General features: G+C 38.4%; 1 protein-coding gene across 2 annotated transcripts in view; it reads left to right on the top strand.

Moving 5' to 3' along the window:
- LOC123314797 (zinc finger protein 1) overlaps window positions 1-20,721 on the top strand; it is a 346,820-nt gene that overhangs the window by 197,775 nt on the left and 128,324 nt on the right. For both annotated transcript variants that reach the window (XM_044900155.1, XM_044900154.1), the window contains exon 2: window positions 5,069-5,326. In XM_044900155.1, coding sequence (XP_044756090.1) covers window positions 5,069-5,326 — 258 coding nt within the window. The remainder of the gene's footprint in view (window positions 1-5,068; window positions 5,327-20,721) is intronic.

The raw sequence follows: 20,721 nt of genomic DNA, 5'->3' as shown, positions 1-20,721 counted from the left end.
ATACTTCAAAACAAATTCTATGCACTTCATATCCTAGGATAGTTATGGAACATCCTAATTTTCAGACAGAGTAGCAAATAGGTCATTTTAGGGGGGTCTAACCCCTTGCTCATTTTTGACCCAAAAAATCGAGATTTTCGAAATCGAGTTTTTGTGCTAGGGTGGAAGCTCATTCAACACTGATTATATAACCGGAAATCCCAATTCGATCAGATGAATATAACAGGAGATATCGCAGATGGAAATTTGCAAATTTTTGAAAAATGCCATTTCCGAGATGAAAATCTAAACGAAGGAAGATAGGCTTTCGAAAATACTTGCAATAGATTCAGCGTGTTCGAAAACCTATATTTTCATACCAAAATTTCGAATATCGGGCCCTGTTTAGGAGAAAATAATTTTTTTTGTTTTTCCACTTTTCATTTTCGAGTTGACTTCAAAGAGCTCTCTGGAGTGCAATTCTCTATTGAATCATCAACAGTTTGGTTTTCTAGATACTTCAAAACAAATTCTATGCACTTCATATCCTAGGATAGTTATGGAACATACTTATTTTCAGACAGAGTAGCAAATAGGTCATTTTAGGGGGGTCTAACCCCTTGCTCATTTTTGACCCAAAAAATCGAGATTTTCGATATCGAGTTTCTGTGCTACGGTGGAAGCCTAGGCAACGCTGATTATATAACCGTAAATTCCAATTCGATCAGACGAATATAACAGGAGATATCGCAGATTGAAATTTGCAAATTTTTGAAAAATGCCATTTCCAAGATGAAAATCTAAACGAAGAAAGATAGGCTTTCCAAAATACTCGCAATAGATTCAGCGTGTTCGAAAACCTATATTTTCATACCAAAATTTCGAATATCTGGCCCTGTTTAGGAGAAAATAATTTTTTTTGTTTTTCCACTTTTCATTTTCGAGTTGACTTCAAAGAGCTCTCTGGAGTGCAATTCTCTATTGAATCATCAACTGTTTGGTTTTCTAGATACTTCAAAACAAATTCTATGCACTCCATATCCTAGGATAATTATGGAGCATCCTTATTTTCAGACAGAGTAGCAAATAGGTCATTTTAGGGGGGTCTAACCCCTTGCTCATTTTTGACCCAAAAAATCGAGATTTTCGAAATCGAGTTTTTGTGCTAGGGTGGAAGACTAGGCAACGCTGATTATATAACCGGAAATCCCAATTCGATCAGACGAATATAACAGGAGATATCGCAGATTGAAATTTGCAAATTTTTGAAAAATGCCATTTTCGAGATGAAAATCTAAACGAAGGAAGATAGGCTTTCGAAAATACTTGCAATAGATTCAGCGTGTTCGAAAACCTATATTTTCATACCAAAATTTCGAATATCGGGCCCTGTTTAGGAGAAAATAATTTTTTTTGTTTTTCCACTTTTCATTTTCGAGTTGACTTCAAAGAGCTCTCTGGAGTGCAATTCTCTATTGAATCATCAACAGTTTGGTTTTCTAGAATATTCAAAACAAATTCTATGCACTTCATATACTAGGATAGTTATGGAGCATCCTTATTTTCAGACAGAGTATCAAATAGGTCATTTTAGGGGGGTCTAACCCCTTGCTCATTTTTGACCCAAAAAATCGAGATTTTCGAAATCGAGTTTTTGTGCTAGGGTGGAAGCTCATTCAACACTGATTATATAACCGGAAATCCCAATTCGATCAGATGAATATAACAGGAGATATCGCAGATGGAAATTTGCAAATTTTTGAAAAATGCCATTTCCAAGATGAAAATCTAAACGAAGGAAGATAGGCTTTCGAAAATACTTGCAATAGATTCAGCGTGTTCGAAAACCTATATTTACACACCAAAATTTCGAATATCTGGCCCTGTTTAGAAGAAAATAATTTTTTTTGATTTTCCACTTTTCATTTTCGAGTTGACTTCAAAGAGCTCTCTGGAGTGCAATTCTCTATTGAATCATCAACTGTTTGGTTTTCTAGATACTTCAAATCAAATTCTATGCACTCCATATCCTAGGATAATTATGGAGCATCCTTATTTTCAGACAGAGTAGCAAATAGGTCATTTTAGGGGGGTCTAACCCCTTGCTCATTTTTGACCCAAAAAATCGAGATTTTCGAAATCGAGTTTTTGTGCTAGGGTGGAAGACTAGGCAACGCTGATTATATAACCGGAAATCCCAATTCGATCAGACGAATATAACAGGAGATATCGCAGATTGAAATTTGCAAATTTTTGAAAAATGCCATTTTCGAGATGAAAATCTAAACGAAGGAAGATAGGCTTTCGAAAATACTTGCAATAGATTCAGCGTGTTCGAAAACCTATATTTTCATACCAAAATTTCGAATATCTGGCCCTGTTTAGGAGAAAATAATTTTTTTTGTTTTTCCACTTTTCATTTTCGAGTTGACTTCAAAGAGCTCTCTGGAGTGCAATTCTCTATTGAATCATCAACTGTTTGGTTTTCTAGATACTTCAAAACAAATTCTATGCACTCCATATCTTAGGATAGTTATGGCGCATCCTTATTTTCAGACAGAGTAGCAAATAGGTCATTTTAGGGGGGTCTAACCCCTTGCTCATTTTTGACCCAAAAAATCGAGATATTCGAAATCGAGTTTTTGTGGTAGGATGGAAGCCTAGGCAACGCTGATTCTATAACTGGAAATCCCAATTTGATCAGACGAATATAACAGGAGATATAGCAGATTGAAAATTGCGATTTTTGAAAAATTTCCATTTCCAAGATGAAAATCTAAACGAAGGGAGATAGGCTTTCGAAAATACTCGCAATAGATTCAGCGTGTTCGAAAACCCATATTTTCATACCAAAATTTCGAATATCTGGCCCTGTTTAGGAGAAAATAATTTTTTTTGTTTTTCCACTTTTCATTTTCGAGTTGACTTCAAAGGGCTCTCTGGAGTGCAATTCTCTATTGAATCATCAACAGTTTGGTTTTCTAGAATATTCAAAACAAATTCTATGCACTTCATATACTAGGATAGTTATGGAGCATCCTTATTTTCAGACAGAGTATCAAATAGGTCATTTTAGGGGGGTCTAACCCCTTGCTCATTTTTGACCCAAAAAATCGAGATTTTCGAAATCGAGTTTTTGTGCTAGGGTGGAAGCTCATTCAACACTGATTATATAACCGGAAATCCCAATTCGATCAGATGAATATAACAGGAGATATCGCAGATGGAAATTTGCAAATTTTTGAAAAATGCCATTTCCAAGATGAAAATCTAAACGAAGGAAGATAGGCTTTCGAAAATACTTGCAATAGATTCAGCGTGTTCGAAAACCTATATTTACACACCAAAATTTCGAATATCTGGCCCTGTTTAGAAGAAAATAATTTTTTTTGATTTTCCACTTTTCATTTTCGAGTTGACTTCAAAGAGCTCTCTGGAGTGCAATTCTCTATTGAATCATCAACTGTTTGGTTTTCTAGATACTTCAAATCAAATTCTATGCACTCCATATCCTAGGATAATTATGGAGCATCCTTATTTTCAGACAGAGTAGCAAATAGGTCATTTTAGGGGGGTCTAACCCCTTGCTCATTTTTGACCCAAAAAATCGAGATTTTCGAAATCGAGTTTTTGTGCTAGGGTGGAAGACTAGGCAACGCTGATTATATAACCGGAAATCCCAATTCGATCAGACGAATATAACAGGAGATATCGCAGATTGAAATTTGCAAATTTTTGAAAAATGCCATTTTCGAGATGAAAATCTAAACGAAGGAAGATAGGCTTTCGAAAATACTTGCAATAGATTCAGCGTGTTCGAAAACCTATATTTTCATACCAAAATTTCGAATATCTGGCCCTGTTTAGGAGAAAATAATTTTTTTTGTTTTTCCACTTTTCATTTTCGAGTTGACTTCAAAGAGCTCTCTGGAGTGCAATTCTCTATTGAATCATCAACTGTTTGGTTTTCTAGATACTTCAAAACAAATTCTATGCACTCCATATCTTAGGATAGTTATGGCGCATCCTTATTTTCAGACAGAGTAGCAAATAGGTCATTTTAGGGGGGTCTAACCCCTTGCTCATTTTTGACCCAAAAAATCGAGATATTCGAAATCGAGTTTTTGTGGTAGGATGGAAGCCTAGGCAACGCTGATTCTATAACTGGAAATCCCAATTTGATCAGACGAATATAACAGGAGATATAGCAGATTGAAAATTGCGATTTTTGAAAAATTTCCATTTCCAAGATGAAAATCTAAACGAAGGGAGATAGGCTTTCGAAAATACTCGCAATAGATTCAGCGTGTTCGAAAACCCATATTTTCATACCAAAATTTCGAATATCTGGCCCTGTTTAGGAGAAAATAATTTTTTTTGTTTTTCCACTTTTCATTTTCGAGTTGACTTCAAAGGGCTCTCTGGAGTGCAATTCTCTATTGAATCATCAACTGTTTGGTTTTCTAGATACTTCAAAACAAATTCTATGCACTCCATATCCTAGGATAGTTATGGAACATCCTAATTTTCAGACAGAGTAGCAAATAGGTCATTTTAGGGGGGTCTAACCCCTTGCTCATTTTTGACCCAAAAAATCGAGATTTTCGAAATCGAGTTTTTGTGCTAGGGTGGAAGCCTATTCAACGCTGATTATATAACCGGAAATCCCAATTCGATCAGAAGAATATAACAGGAGATATCGCAGATGGAAATTTGCAAATTTTTGAAAAATGCCATTTCCAAGATGAAAATCTAAACGAAGGAAGATAAGCTTTCGAAAATACTCTCAATAGATTCAGCGTGTTCGAAAACCTATATTTTCATACCAAAATTTCGAATATTTGGCCCTGGTGAGGAGAAAATAATTTTTTTTGTTTTTCCACTTTTCATTTTCGAGTTGACTTCAAAGAGCTCTCTGGAGTGCAATTCTCTGTTGAATCATCAACTGTTTGGTTTTCTAGAATTTTCAAAACATAATATCTCGAAAACCAAGGAGCTTAAAACATATTTTTCTGAACCGCCATAATGTTCTCTACCCGCAGGTACCATATTATCCATTCATAAATTGATGGAACTTTTTTTCTTGCAGCTGAAACCAGTACCATCGATAATCCAGCCCGAGAAAATTCCACCCAAACCGTAGAAGTGGCTCCTATGGTACCGGATAAAGATCTCACCGGTAGGACATCATCTTTAAGTTTAACAGTGAGACCTAGTGATTTTCTATACGGTCCTGTCCCTGCGAGAACTGACAAAAACCTGACAAGTGATGAAAATTGCGCAGACGATTCTAGTGCTTCTTCGAGAATTCCCCAAGAAAACGACGTAGACAGTGACCAGTACAATGGTGAGTTTCATTTTGATCAATAAATGTTGACCAGACTATATTTATATGTATAATCATATGAACTTTGACCACTCAAATAGTTGAAAATTTAAATTGAATGATTGGAATGGTGAATTTATCGATAAAATGAAAGAGATGTTGATAGGGAAATCCAATTTTGCAAAGTATTTAAACGAGTGTCAGTCAAAAAATCGCTATGATTCAGAATTAAGTTGACAACAAACATCGTTTTCAAGAACACAGTTATATCCACGAAACAGGATATAGTTCCAAGGAGAATAAATCAAGATTACTTCTGATCAATTTGCATCTTCTGCATCCACTTCATCCAGTCTAGTCGGAGTTTATCAAAAGAATCAAGATGCTATGCCGTTACTAATGCCAATAAACTGTCCGGATTTCATGGAGGCGTATCCTCGCAAAATTAGTATAGTTGTGTGTCAAAGCGGCGATACAATTCTGTAGCATGGCGTAATAAATTAAGAGACATGCCCCTTCTGCCCATATATATGTATGCATGAGGACACCCCTCAAACGACGGCCTAGCAAACATTAGCCCTGACATACGGTTATCTATTTGGTTGCAATCCAGACGACATAACCTTATGTTTTCCGGGGCTTTTTGGCAGATTTTGATGCGTCCATTATGAAAGGATAAAAGGAGACCGTTGAAATACGTCAGTTCATGATCTTGAAAATATTGCTTTCGATGTTTCGAGTTTCGTAACAGATTGTGTTACATGATCTTTAGTGTTTTCAGTGTTCGATCTTTAAGTTATTTCTGGCTTCATCAGAGATGTAGCTGTTAGCTCACCCCTCAGTTACGGAATAATAATGAACTCCAGTACCTAATACGGTTTTGCTGCTACCAGTTTCTTGTCCAGAGCATTTTGTGGCCAGTTTAACCGGAGTTTCTCCTCCTCAAATAATTAGGACTCATGGGGAGGCCTCTACGTCTAAAGTCAAGAAACTCCTAGTCCTTAAGAGGAAACAGCTAAGTCTAGTGACTGGTGCATTTAGAAGCCACCTATTCAATAAACATCCAGAGGAAATAGAACTCACTAATAGTTCCTTGTGCCTCAGGTGGAGAAGCTCTGATAAACTGCTAACCTTTACTAGCCTAACAGAGTTAAGGACAGTTCATTTAATCATTCATTGCTGAATCTCGTTACCAAGAAAAAATCTACTATTATACTATTAAACCAGACTATAGGTGCGATCAAACTCATAATTCGTTAGGGCTACTTGCGACTGTGTGCCCTCCAGTGACTGAAGCGACCCAAACGTGACCTACAGATCCTTCCTCACTCCGGGCATGGATAGTCACCAAGATCTAGCCGCCGCTGTATTATTCTTCTTGAGTCTCTATTATAGCTGTGGACCAAAGACCTCCACTGTGATCTGTCCAACGCTAGTTGTTCCCAGTTATGATTGGCATTAACTGATTCTAGGGATTGATGCAGTATATCCTTTAACCGCTCTCACTGGCCTCCTGGTTTCTGAGCTCCCTCTGTGAATTCGCCGTACAGAGCTATTTTGGGGAGTCTTGTGTCTTTCATCCTCAGAATGTTACTGCTTCATCTGAGTCGGGCTCTCGTTACTCGAGTCTCAATTGTTATACAACTCGCGCGCTGCAAGACTTCTGCATTTGAAACTTTGTGGAACCATCTGACGTGCATTATTTGTCTTAGATGACGTAGGGACAATACACCTATAAAAACCAACACCCACTATTTCTTAGGCGAGAGGAACTTTCCTCTGTCAATCCATGATATTTTTGTCTCAGGATGTGAATTTCAACTGTATGCGGATGAAAAATGAACCACAAGATTTCAGTTCAGCCTAGAAGAGGCACCACAAGTTTAGGAAGAGTTTAGAAAAGACTTCTGGAATCAACCAGCTGTGGAACATTCTTCTGGGAGTCTTTCTTGTAGATTCACTTGTTAATTTTCTTTATACCACCGGCCAATAAAAGACGTTTATACTTCTTTTCGGGCAAGTGTTTGGCTTCCATGTTTTTTTTATGGAGACCCATGACCTGCTCTTTGTTGTGGTAGCAACATGACTGCCAGAATAGATCGCTATATCACATCTCTAATAGATCCTTTTTGAGTTCAATTCAAAAATAACTATAGAATATAGGATGCCAACATGTTCAATATGTTCCTGTAGTGGTTTTTGAACCATTTGAATACCATTTAATGGTGTTTCTTATGACAGTTTGAGTTTCTAGTGCCTTTTTCTGTTCAGTAAAGGTTTTGTCGATGCTTATCTTTTGCTCATATTCACCAGGCACCCATAGAGATTCGCAGATGAGATTGCTTGATAAGGGTTAGGCCCACTCTAGTTTATTTTCAGTGAAAAAAAACACCATTTCAAGATTTGCAATGGATGACTAATAGTTAGGGATTTTCCTGCAGTTTTTCAGTAGCTCCTCGTAGTTCTCAATCAAGGGTGATGTTTATAATATGATTACTGAGTTTTTTCTGAGCCGATCCAATACAACAGCAACATCAATCGTCTGACCGTACCTCGTTGAATTTATATCGCGAAATTTCCTCGGAGTGACATAGCTTTCAAACAATTTCCCCGGTCCCATATTTTTCCAGGGCCTCGAACACAGCGGCATTTCTCAAGGTTTCACTCCGGGTCGTAATGAGATGTATTTTTCACTCTCACTTCTAATGGTCCCGCAAAAAATAAATGTTGCGTAAGCAGTCACAATTGCTTCCTATGGCGCTATAAAAATAATGAATAACCCTAGTAGCGCACCACCGATCCACGAGGAAATGTCTCTGAGTAATCCTGTCAACCTGACGAGATGGATAGCTCCGACTTCCTCGTGTGCTTACATAAATAAGTAGGTGAAGGGGATGAGGAATATTATGGGCAGTCCGCCCTGATAGGGAAGAAATTGAAACGGGGGTCTCTAAGCGAATCGATATAGTAATATTTGGGGGTTGTTGAGGGATACAGAGATTTGCTGCAAGGTTTCCTCAAGTACGAATATGATATACGAGCTCATTTGACAACCAAAACCCAAAAATGTTTTGACAAGAGGCATAACCTCGAATTTTTGTATTATAGAGTGTAAAATGTGTCAAATTTTCATAGCCAACCGAGTGATTTTATAAAAATGAATGGAGTATACGTATCGGCTCCTGTCAAAGGGTCCTTCACAACTACACTGCGCAAAAAAATTAACGTACATTCTGGAAATCTCGATTTCAATGAAAGTTAACTCTACATTGACTTTATAACTTCTTTTTTATGTTCTCTCGGGAAGGTTTTGAACGAAACAAGACACATCAATGGAAGAAAAATTCAGGATTTCGCCGAATCTTATGCGAAAGAAGAGAAATGAACAATTTTCAAAATACTGAAATGCTGATAAGTCATTTAATACTTGGTATTTCCACCCCTTGCGTTAATTACAGCTCGGCAACGTCGGTTCATACTCAGAATGAGTGATCTTAAAATGTTCTGATCTAATCCTTCCCAGATGTCTCCGAGTTGGATTCCTAAGTCATTAAGAGTAGCTGGATGATTTTCTGAACTTCCCAGCCTTCTATTGAGGTTGTCCCAAACCTGCTCAATCGGATTGAGATCTGGACTTCTTCCTGGCCATTCCATTCGAGAGACTTCAACCTCTTCGAGGTACTCCTGAACGATGCGCCAACGATGGGGTCTGGCATTATCGTCCATAAAAATGAAATTTTCACCAATGTATGGGGCAAATGGCACTACATGCGCTTTAAGAATGTTCCTTATATACTAATCAGCATTCAAAGCTCCATTATCAACGACTGGGTCTGTGCGAGCAGTCAAAGATATTCCATCCCATACCATAATCGATCCTCTTCCGAAACCAGTAGTATTTAGGAAATTGCACTGAGCATATCTTTCATGTGGATGTTTGTATACAAGGGAACGTCGATCACAATGGTAGAGGCAGAATCTAGACTCATCTATGAAGAGAACTCTTTCCCAATCGGCCTCTTCCCAATGGATATACTCTCTCGCAAAATCCAAACGCGCCCTTCGATGGGCTGGGGTAAGAGCTGGGCCTCTTGCCGCGAGACGAGTCCTTAAATCATATTCTCTGAGGCGATTTCTTATTGTCTGAGTGCTAATTTGCATCTCATGCGTTTGCTCAAGCTGAATTTGAAGGAGGTTAGCGGTTGCAAACCGTTGTCTCAACGATGAAACTCTCAAGTAACGTTCTTGAATGGCAGTTGTTACCAGTGGTCTACCCTGTCCTGGTTTTCGGACATTCATACCTGTCTCCCTGAATCGCAGCAAAATTCTGGACACACTTGTATGGGAAACTCCAAACCTTTCTGCAATTCTTGTGTATGTCCACCCTTCTTCTCGCAAAACTACCGCTTGGGCACATTCCTCTTGGGTCAAATTGCGTGTTTCGCGTTGCATAGCGATCGAGTGTAGACAATCAAACGAAAGAAAAAGTATTAATCACTAGAAATGATCGAGAACAACTGATTTTAGAATGGAGCCAATATATTCAAAATCTGATAATATCAATTTTTTTTTATTCCTGCTGGAAAAAAACATCTGTATTGAAGAAACCCGTTGAAAGTGGATAACATATGCATGCACAATTCTGATAAAAATAATTATCATTGAGAACACCTTCAGTTGTAGAATAAATTCGAGATTTCCATAATGTGCGTTAATTTTTTTGCGCAGTGTACATTTCGTCAATTCGGCCACCCCTATCACCTACCGAAGCTCCCCGCTTCGCATCCTGATAAGACCGAGGTGAAAAGATTCGTGAACGCCCGAAATGTTTGCCAGAGCCCCCAGGACGAGAAGGAGTTTCGTGTGCTCGTAGATGGAAAGTCCGGGTTAAAGGGTCAACCGCATAAACTTTCAAAGATGCCGGGCTAGCCAGGAGTTGTTCACCGAAGGCATTTCTCCGCCGAGGCGTATTCGGATGGAACTCGGCAGATTCAGCGTCTTGTGCAAGTATAGTTGGCTTGCAGCTACTTCGGCAAACTATGTTGAGCATTTCATTAAGCGTCCACAATCTTCAGGTTAACTTGCGAAATTGATGATGGGGCAATATATTAAATGGATCGATTGGGTAATCTGGCCGGGATTAGAATTCAACTATGTGCTTTAATTAAATTACGGGTTGCAGCTGCTCTGATTGAGTCTGCATGTAGGATATACGATCAGACGGAGATACATCACAAAAAAATTGTATCTCACATTATTCCCAAGGTAATAGTAGCGTGAAATTAAGTGCTCTCTTCGAAAATGGAAAATGAACTTTTGAATTTTCCTGATTACAGACTCATACCAATAACAAAAAATTGGGGCACCAATTATTTCGATCTACTTTTAAATAATAGTTCTGACATCAGTTCATAATATTCAGCTTTGAATTTCTGTGTTGAACTTGTTGGATAGTGTGTAAATCAAACAGCATTTGCGCAGTTTCTAGTTTTCTACTTTAATTGGGAGAAAAATAAAGCTGAAATGCGTCGAATGCTTGTGGAAGTTTATGGTTTTCATGCTTCTACTGATAAATCATGAAAGGAATGCTGGGTTTTTAGCATTAAAGACGAGCCACTCTCTAGACAGAGAAAACAACTCGAAGACAAAAAATTGGAGTCATAACTCGATGGAGATCTGAGTCAATCGCAAGAGACCCTTTCAAAATCAAGTGGGTGACTCAAAATGCAGTTTTCCTACCATTTAAACCCATGGGTGTCATTCAAAATTAAGGCAATTGAGTGCTTCATGAACTAAACAGTGTGGTGTTGCACGATGGAAGACATATTCGATATATCTTCACTAATTAAAATCACGGAAATCACGACTGCGCACTTATCGCTAGCAGCCCAGAGGATCTAACCTAACCTAACCTAACCTAAACTGGACACGGAAATACACAACCGTATCAATTTAGCATCACGAGCATTCCGGAAGCTAAAGGTCAGAGTGTTTCAAAAACACGACCTCAATCTGAAGACCAAGCAGTGGTCCTCCCAAGCGACATATTAAACAAATGCAACAACGTCATCTGAGACAAATAATGCACATCAGATGGTTCCACAAAGTTTCAAATGCAGAAGTCTTGCAGCGCGTAAGTTGTATAACAATTGAGACTCAAGTAACGAGGGCCCGACTCAGATGGAGCGGCCACATTCTGAGGATGCAAGACACAAGACTCCCCAAAATAGTACTGTATGGCGAATTCACAGAGGGAGCTCGGAAAACAGGAGGTCAGTATGAGCGGTTTAAGGATATACTGTAAAAATCTCCAGAACCAGTTAATGACAATCATAACTGGGAACAACAAGCGTTAGACAGATCACAGTGGAGATCTTTGGTCCACAGTTATAATGGAGACTCGAGAAAAATACGGCGGCGTCCAGATCTGGTTGGTTACTATCCATGTCCGTAGTGTGGAAGGATCTGTAGGTCACGGTTGGGTCTCTTCAGTCGCAGGAGGGCACACAGTCGCAAGTAGCCCTAAGAAATTATAAGTTTGATCGCACCGATAGTGTTGTTTGTTAGTTTTTTTGTAGATTTATTCTCGGTGAAGAGATTCAGCAATGAATGAATGATTTAAAATCCAATTTTATCACCACCTATTTCATCCACACTTTTCAGTTGACCCTACTTCCATCCATTATTTAGTTTCACACTTCCCAACACGTGTTCATCACAAGATGACAGCTAATCTTCTTATGCCCTACCGCTCTCTCCAGATTCCCAACGACTAACCCAATTGAACCAATCACTTCCAGCGGACTAATACTATCTGTTACTTAACTCGGAGGAGTTCTAAGCCAAAGGACGAAACAAGTTCCATATAATTAATACGGAGTGACCCGGTCAAGTCGAAGTAGATGCAAAGCTTCTTGCGACATTAAATGTTGGTACAAAACCCGTAGTTCCTCAAACAGCGATCCGAAGACGCTGAGTGGTCGAATAGTTTCCTATAATACCTTCAGGTCGGGCAAGTTTGCCAGACTGGTAATTAAATTGTGCATTCAGATTTGCAGAGTTCGTGGTCGAGGATATTTGCATGGCTGAGATAGTGCTTGTATGCTCACGAGGTTGTGTTCTGTAACACAGCCTCTGATTTTTGAACTCATTTTCATGGCACACAGATTAAAAATGAACTCTTGCACATTGTGTCGCATATTCCATTTCAACTTTGCTCTGGAGGAAAATATCTTTTATAAACAACCGATGCATTAAGTGGCTCTAATCAAAATCTTCAGAATTATGGCAATCATTAATCACTAAAGCCATATTTTCGCGATTAAGACGCGTGAAGCGTCTTTAAGCGGTGCTATTCGAGCGAATAAGTCATGACGTCAGTCTTTAAGACGCTTTAAGCGGAACCTGGCGGTCTGTGGAGAGCGCCTGTGTCATAGAGTCATCTTAAGTCGTATGCATAAAGAAAAGCATTTGCTTTTACTATAATACTATCTTTATCAGTTGCTTATAAAATGTATAATTTCCTTTCAATGAACTGAAGTGAAAGCATTCACTCCTATTTTATGCATATGGCCCCTTGTCTCTGGCCTGTGTCGTCTTAAGCGGAAAGAGGTAATATAAAGAAGAAGGGAGAATATGTTGTTTATATCGAATTTGATTTGAATTCCTACTAGGGAAGAGTGCTTTTATTGCCAATAATGCAGTTTCTGCATTATCATTTAGAATAAATAAATAGGTATTTTTCAAATATAATAATAGCCAAAGAACAGAAATTGAAAAATTCACAATTCGATTCGCTGTCTAATGACAACGACAAATGACTCAACCATCAGCGATATTCTATTTTTGCGACAACAAAATTAATGACGTCACGCTTAAAGACGCTTTAAGACATCGATTAAGACGCTTAATCGCCAAAATATGGCTTTATTTCGTCGTTATTTGTCTATGTGCCTTTCCGACATAGGCTACGTTCCGAAAAATGTCATTATCATGATGGTTTTAACTAGAGATTACGCCTTGAAAACTGTTCGAGGCATGCAATTCGAAAAAATGGCATTTTTCAAAAGTCATTCACAAAAATGGGCAAGTTTCCTAAAACTCCAAAACCGAATTTGAGATTATTTATGGGAAGCCTTTTCTACTAGTTATTCAACACGTAAAAGATTCGCTTCAAAATTCAGACATTTCAGAAATACACCCTTCGAAACTTCGACTATGTGAAAGCTTGTGACGTAGAATGCCTTTATTTAAATATAGTAATTTTTGTTAATTCGACAACACTGGAACCGATCAAGAAGATATCCACAGATTACAAAAAATTGTTTCTGTAATCTGTGTCTTTACCTTCTTAAAACCGATGACATTTTGTGTCATTGTGTGTTTTTCTTGTCAAATGTGAATAATGTGATCATCAAACTTGATATTTATTACATCTATGGTGATCAGAAAACTTTCATGACCATTACTGACACAAATGGGCGTTGCCGGATTGTAAAAATGACGTAGAATGTTCACAAGAGCACTTCTGAAATCAGAATTTTCGTAATCGAATACAGACAAAATGCAATATGTTAAAATTCGAAAAAAATATATTTCGAGATATTTGAGTAATAAGGATTTTTATGACATATATTTTGAAATTTAGGAAAATACCCCATTGCAGTGTCTTTCGGTTCATCTACGGACGGTTCTCAAAATATGGCCACCGACTACTAAAATAAAAGTGAATGCAGTATACTAACCGCAATATCAAGTGTCACCACTTTCGGACTACCCTACAAACTACAAAGTCAAAAATGATCTCAGCTCATGTAGAACTTGCTAGCATTTAATAAAGCAAAAAATTCCATATCTTCTCTCATCAAAGAGGGAGTTGTGTTGCTCTGACGAGATCAAATAAGATCGAAACCGTGGTCCTTTCATGATTAGAGCTCTTTTAACACCCTCAAATTGTTATATCTCTGGATATTTAAAGTTGTGCGACTGAGTATCATCATTTTATATCTTATGATATTTGAAAACAATTAATTATTAAGAATCATTGACGTCTAATCAGTCAATCAGTGCTTATCATTATTATAAAAAACTTCATTCCTAGTCCTAGTGCGCGCCTACCGCGAAACATTCACAACGGTCATAAAACGTCTTCTATACTCTATACAGGGTGAGTCTTTGTCTCGTAGGAATATTTTAACAGTAGATTCTTGAGGCCAAAAGAAACACTTTTTTCTTATACCATTTTTTCCGATTCTGCCCTGATAAAGAGATATAGCCATTTAAAATTTCCATATTGAGCTGTGCCACAACTCAAAACAAAAAACCTTCAGAATAACTAGCTAAATCTGGGGCACTAGACATATGTGGATCTTTTAAACAGAGTTGTATTCAGTCGAAGTACCCAATTTTTCAAATTCCACTTTTTTTACTTTTTAATTTTTGAACATCAAATTACTCGAAAACGGCGCATTAAACGGGAAAATATGAAGAATACTTCTATTTTACAAAACGTTCAAGTATTCATTAGATAGCGTCCAAGTTAGTTCCAAGTGTTGGGTTCTTGGAATTTTTGGTATTTTCATGGTACGTTATGGTCATAATGAGAAAATTGGAAGACGTGGGTGATATCTTGTAATCGAAAAAGATTCATCAAATGAAGATTCATCATTTCATTCGAAAAAACCATTTATGAGAGAGAGAACTGAAAATATAATATTGTTATGGTTTTTCAACAGCCTGTATCTTTTAAACAGAGCTTATTCGGAGAAAAAGGTAAAGGAAAAAAGTGTTTCTTTTCAGCTCAAGAATCTTATTCTATTAAAATATTTTTGTGAGGCAAAGGCTCAGCCTGTATATTCGAAGAAATTAACTGAAGACGTTAGTTCTTGATGATTTCGAGGCTTGATCCAGTAGAAGTCTCGCAATTTAGTCTTAAATAGTTTAGCGCACTTCGCGTTATTTCCAGGGTTACAACTTTTGACCGTGTCCCAATCCCTCCTTCACGTGCAGAAATTTCGTTTCAATTAAACGACAGGAATTAGTCGCAAAGAGGGTTCCGGTGATCCTCGCCATTTTCCGCCTATTAGAAGTCTCCCGGTAGGCCCTTATTACTTATCCGCTGGACAACAGACCTCGGGAAATATATTATATAAGGAATGGAGCAGGAAACAGACCGGAGCCGCAACAATTTCTTAGTCGGATGAATGCACATTAATCTGCATAACGGTGAGCGTCGGCAGGGAGGGTAGGAGGGAAGCACCTTCAAGAATCCACCCAAGTTTGTAACGTCCGGCATACAGGCAAATTACTGAGGACTGCCCCGGCATTCCTTTACGCTTAATTTTCTCCGGATAATTCGAGTTTAACCGCCGTTACGTCTTAGGTCTGCCATTCCAAGAACTTTGAATTAATTTGGGCCCTAATCTTAATGCTGAATTGAGATTACCTAGCTGCGATATTGAAAGAAGACGCTGCGAGGGCATTGCTGGAATATCTGGAAGGACCCTTACCCTTAAAGCTCGCATACAAGAGGCCAAATTGAGAATAATGCTTCTTTTTGTAAACTAAGGGTTGATTGTGATGTGTTTCACGACCCTTTTGGTAATAAAGTATTCATTTCAAATTTCCACATTCTTAGGAGCCTAGATTTGATGAACAGCATCTTCTTGTGTTGCATGTTGAATCTAGAATTGTTCTTGCATAATATCACCACACGAGATCTCAGATTCTCAAGTCTGTAGACCTGGATCTTTTCACAAAATGCACCAGGTTGATCCACATGTCAATATCAATTGGTCTTACGAATCATCATTGTTGTAACACGTTACCGAGAATAAATCAACAAAAAGACTCAAAAACAAAACTATTGGTGCTATCAAACTTATAATTTCTTAGGGCTACTTGAGACTCTGTGCCCTCCTGTGACTGAGGAAACCCCACCGTGACCTACAGATCCTTCCACACTCCAGACATGGATAGTCACCAGCCAGATCTGGCCACCGCTGCATTCTTCTCGAGTCTCCATTATAACTGTGGACCAAAGACCTCCACTGCGATCTGTCTAACGCTAGTTGTTCCCAGTTATGATTGGTATCATATCGATTTTACGAATCGATACAGTATATCCTTGAACCGCTTATACTGGCCTCCTGGTTTCCGAACTCCCTCTGTGAATTCGCCATACAGAGCTATTTTGGGGATTCTTGTTTCTTGCATCCTCAGAATGTGGCCGCTCCATCTGAGTCGGGCCTTCGTTACTTGAGTCTCAATTGTTATACAACTCGCGCGCTGCAAGACTTCCTTTTTGAAACCTTGTGGAACCATCTGATGTGCATTATTTGTCTTAGATGACGTCTCACACATACAGTGTTACACACAAACCTACTGCTGCATTTCCCACACTTTATTCTTCAAACATGCACAGTTGTTGACACAAAAGAAGGGATGAAACTGACATTACTCGAAATGAGCCGCTGACACAATGCGAAAACGAATCTTTTCTCAAACTGCATTCTCTCACCGAGACTGCGGCACATCTCTTGGCACGATAGTTTCCATTTCCTCGTAGGGATCGGCAGTCTCGTATTAGCAGCTAGTCTTGTTAAATAAATCAACACTTGCTGAAACGTCGACCTGGTGATTTACAGCGGGCGAGCAGGAAATTTCAAGGCTGATTTCGTTTTATTAATGTTTTGTACCGAAATATATACATATCTGGAAGGCAGTACGGCCGTTTGGCGTTAAGGAATCCCCATTGTCTAGCCGTTTTGTTGTAAATAGTATAGCATACCGATTGAACCTACAGTGGAGCTTGAAATAAAGTAAATCAACTAGGAGATCTAGTTGGAAAAAATTGATGAACAGAGTGACATGAGAGCCAGAGGACAGAAGGAATAATGTGTAATCTTAGTGAGTCGTGCATATTCACAAGTGAATGATTAAATACAAATAGAATACCTATGAAAAAGTTGTGAAGTGAAGTGAAGTGAAGGGTACTGATTCTTTGGTGAAAAGGGATAAATCAACTGGTTATATCCTTGATACTGGAGTATATTGAAACTCTGGAGATAGGTCGAGCTGGAAAGGTTATTGATGATGGGGACACGATAGATCTGAATGTTGCAGTGCAGTGTCACTAAAAAGAGCTTCAAATTCTACAGAATCTGGCTGTCCAGAGAGAGGCTCGTCTTCAACTCTGAAATCACCATTCTTGAGAAGTAGAAAGCGCTCCCTACATGATTTATCAGTTGGAGCATTCTCTATAAAACTCCAACAACCATTTGATATATCCTTCTGCACTTTTCTTTAACTATGAGTATTTAATTAGGGTCTATCAATTCCAAGCGTTTATCCATCGGAGAAGGAGCTGTGTTACTAGGACGAGGTCAAATGAGACCGGTACTCTTCTTCGGTTGAACGTTCTCCATTTAGTTGTCCTGACGATGGCAAATTGGCCAGTTCAATTCAGATCGTAACACTTGTTGATATTCATATCTTCGGGTGATATGCATCTGATTTAATACTTATTATTCATTGCCTCCTCTGGTTGATAGTTTTCGAGATTTAGAATTGTTTTTCAGATTTTTCTCTCATTTTCTGAATCTATACGAGGATGTATTGATATCTAGTAAGCCTAGACCAGTTTCATGCATAAGAAAAATATTGCGTTACCATAGCAACGAACAATGACTCATTAGAAGTGGTAGTGTGAAGTGTGAGGTCAAAAAAGTAAACCAGAGTTACGCAATAAATCAAAGAAGAAGATGTCCACCGAAATTGTGAAAATCGAAAAATTGGAGTATCCAGCCATCATCAAGTACCTGTATTTAAAAGGGTTAAGAGGTAAGCAGATTTACGAAGATATACTCAATACCCTTGGTGTTCAATGTCCTTCGTATGCGAACGTGAAGAATTGGACTGCAAACTTCAAAAGAGGTAAATTTTCCATTGAAAATGATGACCGATCGGGAAGGCCAGTTTCTGTGTCAGTCCCCGAAAATATCGATGCAGTTCATGACATGATTTTATCAGACTGTCGAATTGGGCTAAAACGGATATCTGAAGCACTGAATATTTCATACGAACGCGATCATCATATAGTTCACGTCAATTTGGACATGAGAAAAATTGCTGCAAAATGGATCCCCAAATGTTTGAATGTTGACCAAAAGCGTGCAAGGGTAGAAGCATCGCGTTCGATCTGTGTTCGATTTGAAAACGATGTAGACTTCTTAAACCGAATTGTTACTATGGATGAGACTTGGGTACATTTCTACGATCCAGAAACAAAGCAACAATCGATGGAATAGCGACACTCTGGTTCTTCAAGACCTAAGAAGTTTCGTGTCCAAAAATCTGCTGGAAAAGTTCTTCCTTCAGTTTTTTGAGATTGCCATGGAGTAATCATGATTGATTTTTTGAACAAGGGTAGAACAATAACCAGAGATTACTATTCGACATTACTGACCACTCTACGGGAAAAAATTAAAGAGAAAAGACGCAGAAAGCTAACTAAAGGTGTTTTGTTATTGCAGGACAACGCCCCGGCACACAAATCTCATGTTGCCATGCAAAAAAATCATGATTTAGGGTTTGAATTACTAGAACGCCCCTCTTTTTTTACTAGATTTGACTCCATCCTACTATCATCTCTTTCCCCAACTGAAAAAAAGGTTAAAAGGTGGTGCATTTTCTTCCAACGAGGAGGTACTGAAAGCTGTGAAGGACTGATTTGCAGAGCAAGAAGAAACATTTTTTTTTAAAGATCTAGAGACGTTGTAATAAATGTATCCGGTTAAGAGAAGAATATGTTGAGAAATCAAATATGTTGACATTGAATTTTTTTTGGTTCTATAGTAGGCTAAGAAATTTTCAATATATCCTCGTATCATGGCTGGGTTCAGTCCGTTCTGCGCCCAAACTAATCGCGAAATCGGCCAACTAATCATAGTTTGCGAAATCAACTTCCTTGTTAGAATGGTGAGGAAGGCCCACCCGGAGGTGGAATTCCAAGATCCTGTTGAAAGTCTCGGTTCGTCCCCCAGAGGTCTGCGGTCTCGAAGGCCTCCCCATTCCTGCTTATATCCGTTCCTGAGTTACAACTTGTTACACGAAGTTTCTACTCATGATCTATATAGCTATTAAATTAACATCTTTGCATTGTTCTGAACTATAATGTATTACATTCGCCCGTTTCACCGTACTCGCGAGTTTCACCATTCTTCAAACTACAGGAAGACAGAGGGAGAATTCTCAAAGAGATGGAAATGTCACGAAGAAACTGGCATGAATATGGTCTTGTAAACTCCGCCACAAATGCAGTAATTTTCTCTGTATGACACGGTAAAGAGAACAGTTGTGCCTAAAAACGCAGTTTTTCTTAGTTTATTATGAAATTGAAGAGGTTTATGACACTCATGGTGATGACTAATACCACGAGGATATATTGAAAAATTCTTAGCCTCCTATAGAACCAAACAAATTTTAATGTCAAAATATTTTATTACCTAACATATTCTCCTCTTAATTGCATACATTTTTTCAGCGAACCTGAAACGTCTCTAGACCTTTCAAAAAAAAACGTTTTTTCTTGCTCTGCAAACCAGATCTCCAGCTTTTATTACCTCCTTGTTGGAAGAAAATTTACGACCTTTCACTTTTTTTCAGTTGAGGACAGAGATGATAGTCGGATGGAGCCAAATCTGGTGAATGAGGGGGCTGTTCTAGTGATTCAAACTTCAAATCACGAATTTTTTGTTGGACAACGTGAGATTTGTGTGCGGGGACGTTGTCCTCCAAAAACAAAACACCTATGGATAGCTTTCCGCGTTTTTTCTCTTTACCTTTCTCCCGTAGAATGGTCAGTAATGTCGAATAGTAATCTCCGGTTATTGTGCTACCCTTATTCAAAAAATCAATCATGATTACTCCATGTCAATCCCAAAAAACTGAGGCAAGAACTTTTCCAGCAGATTTTTGGTCATGAAGAACAGTCATGTCGCCATTCCATCGATTGTTGCTTTGTTTCTGTATCGTAGAAATGTACCCGAGTCTCATCCATAGTAACAATTCGGTTTAAGAAGTCTACATCGTTTTCAAATCGAGCACAGATCGAACGCCATGCTTCTACCCTTGCACTCTTCATTCAACATTCAAAAATTTGGGGATCCATTTTGCAGCAATTTTTCTCATGTACAAATTGACGTGAACTATATGATGAACGCATTCGTAGGTAATATTCAGTGGTTCAGATATCCGTTTTAGCCCAATTCGACGATCTGATACAATCATGTCACAGAAACTGGCCTTCCGATCGGTCATCATCTTCAATGGAAAATTTACGTCTTTTGAAGCTTGCATTCCAGTTCTTCACGGTCGCATACGAAGGAAATTGATCACCAAGGGTATTAAGCATATCT

Source organism: Coccinella septempunctata, chromosome 6, assembly GCF_907165205.1.
Source record: "Coccinella septempunctata chromosome 6, icCocSept1.1, whole genome shotgun sequence".
In the NCBI taxonomy this organism is placed as follows: domain Eukaryota; kingdom Metazoa; phylum Arthropoda; class Insecta; order Coleoptera; family Coccinellidae; genus Coccinella; species Coccinella septempunctata.
Note: the sequence above shows the minus strand (reverse complement) of the source record. Positions and strands in the feature narration are given on the sequence as shown.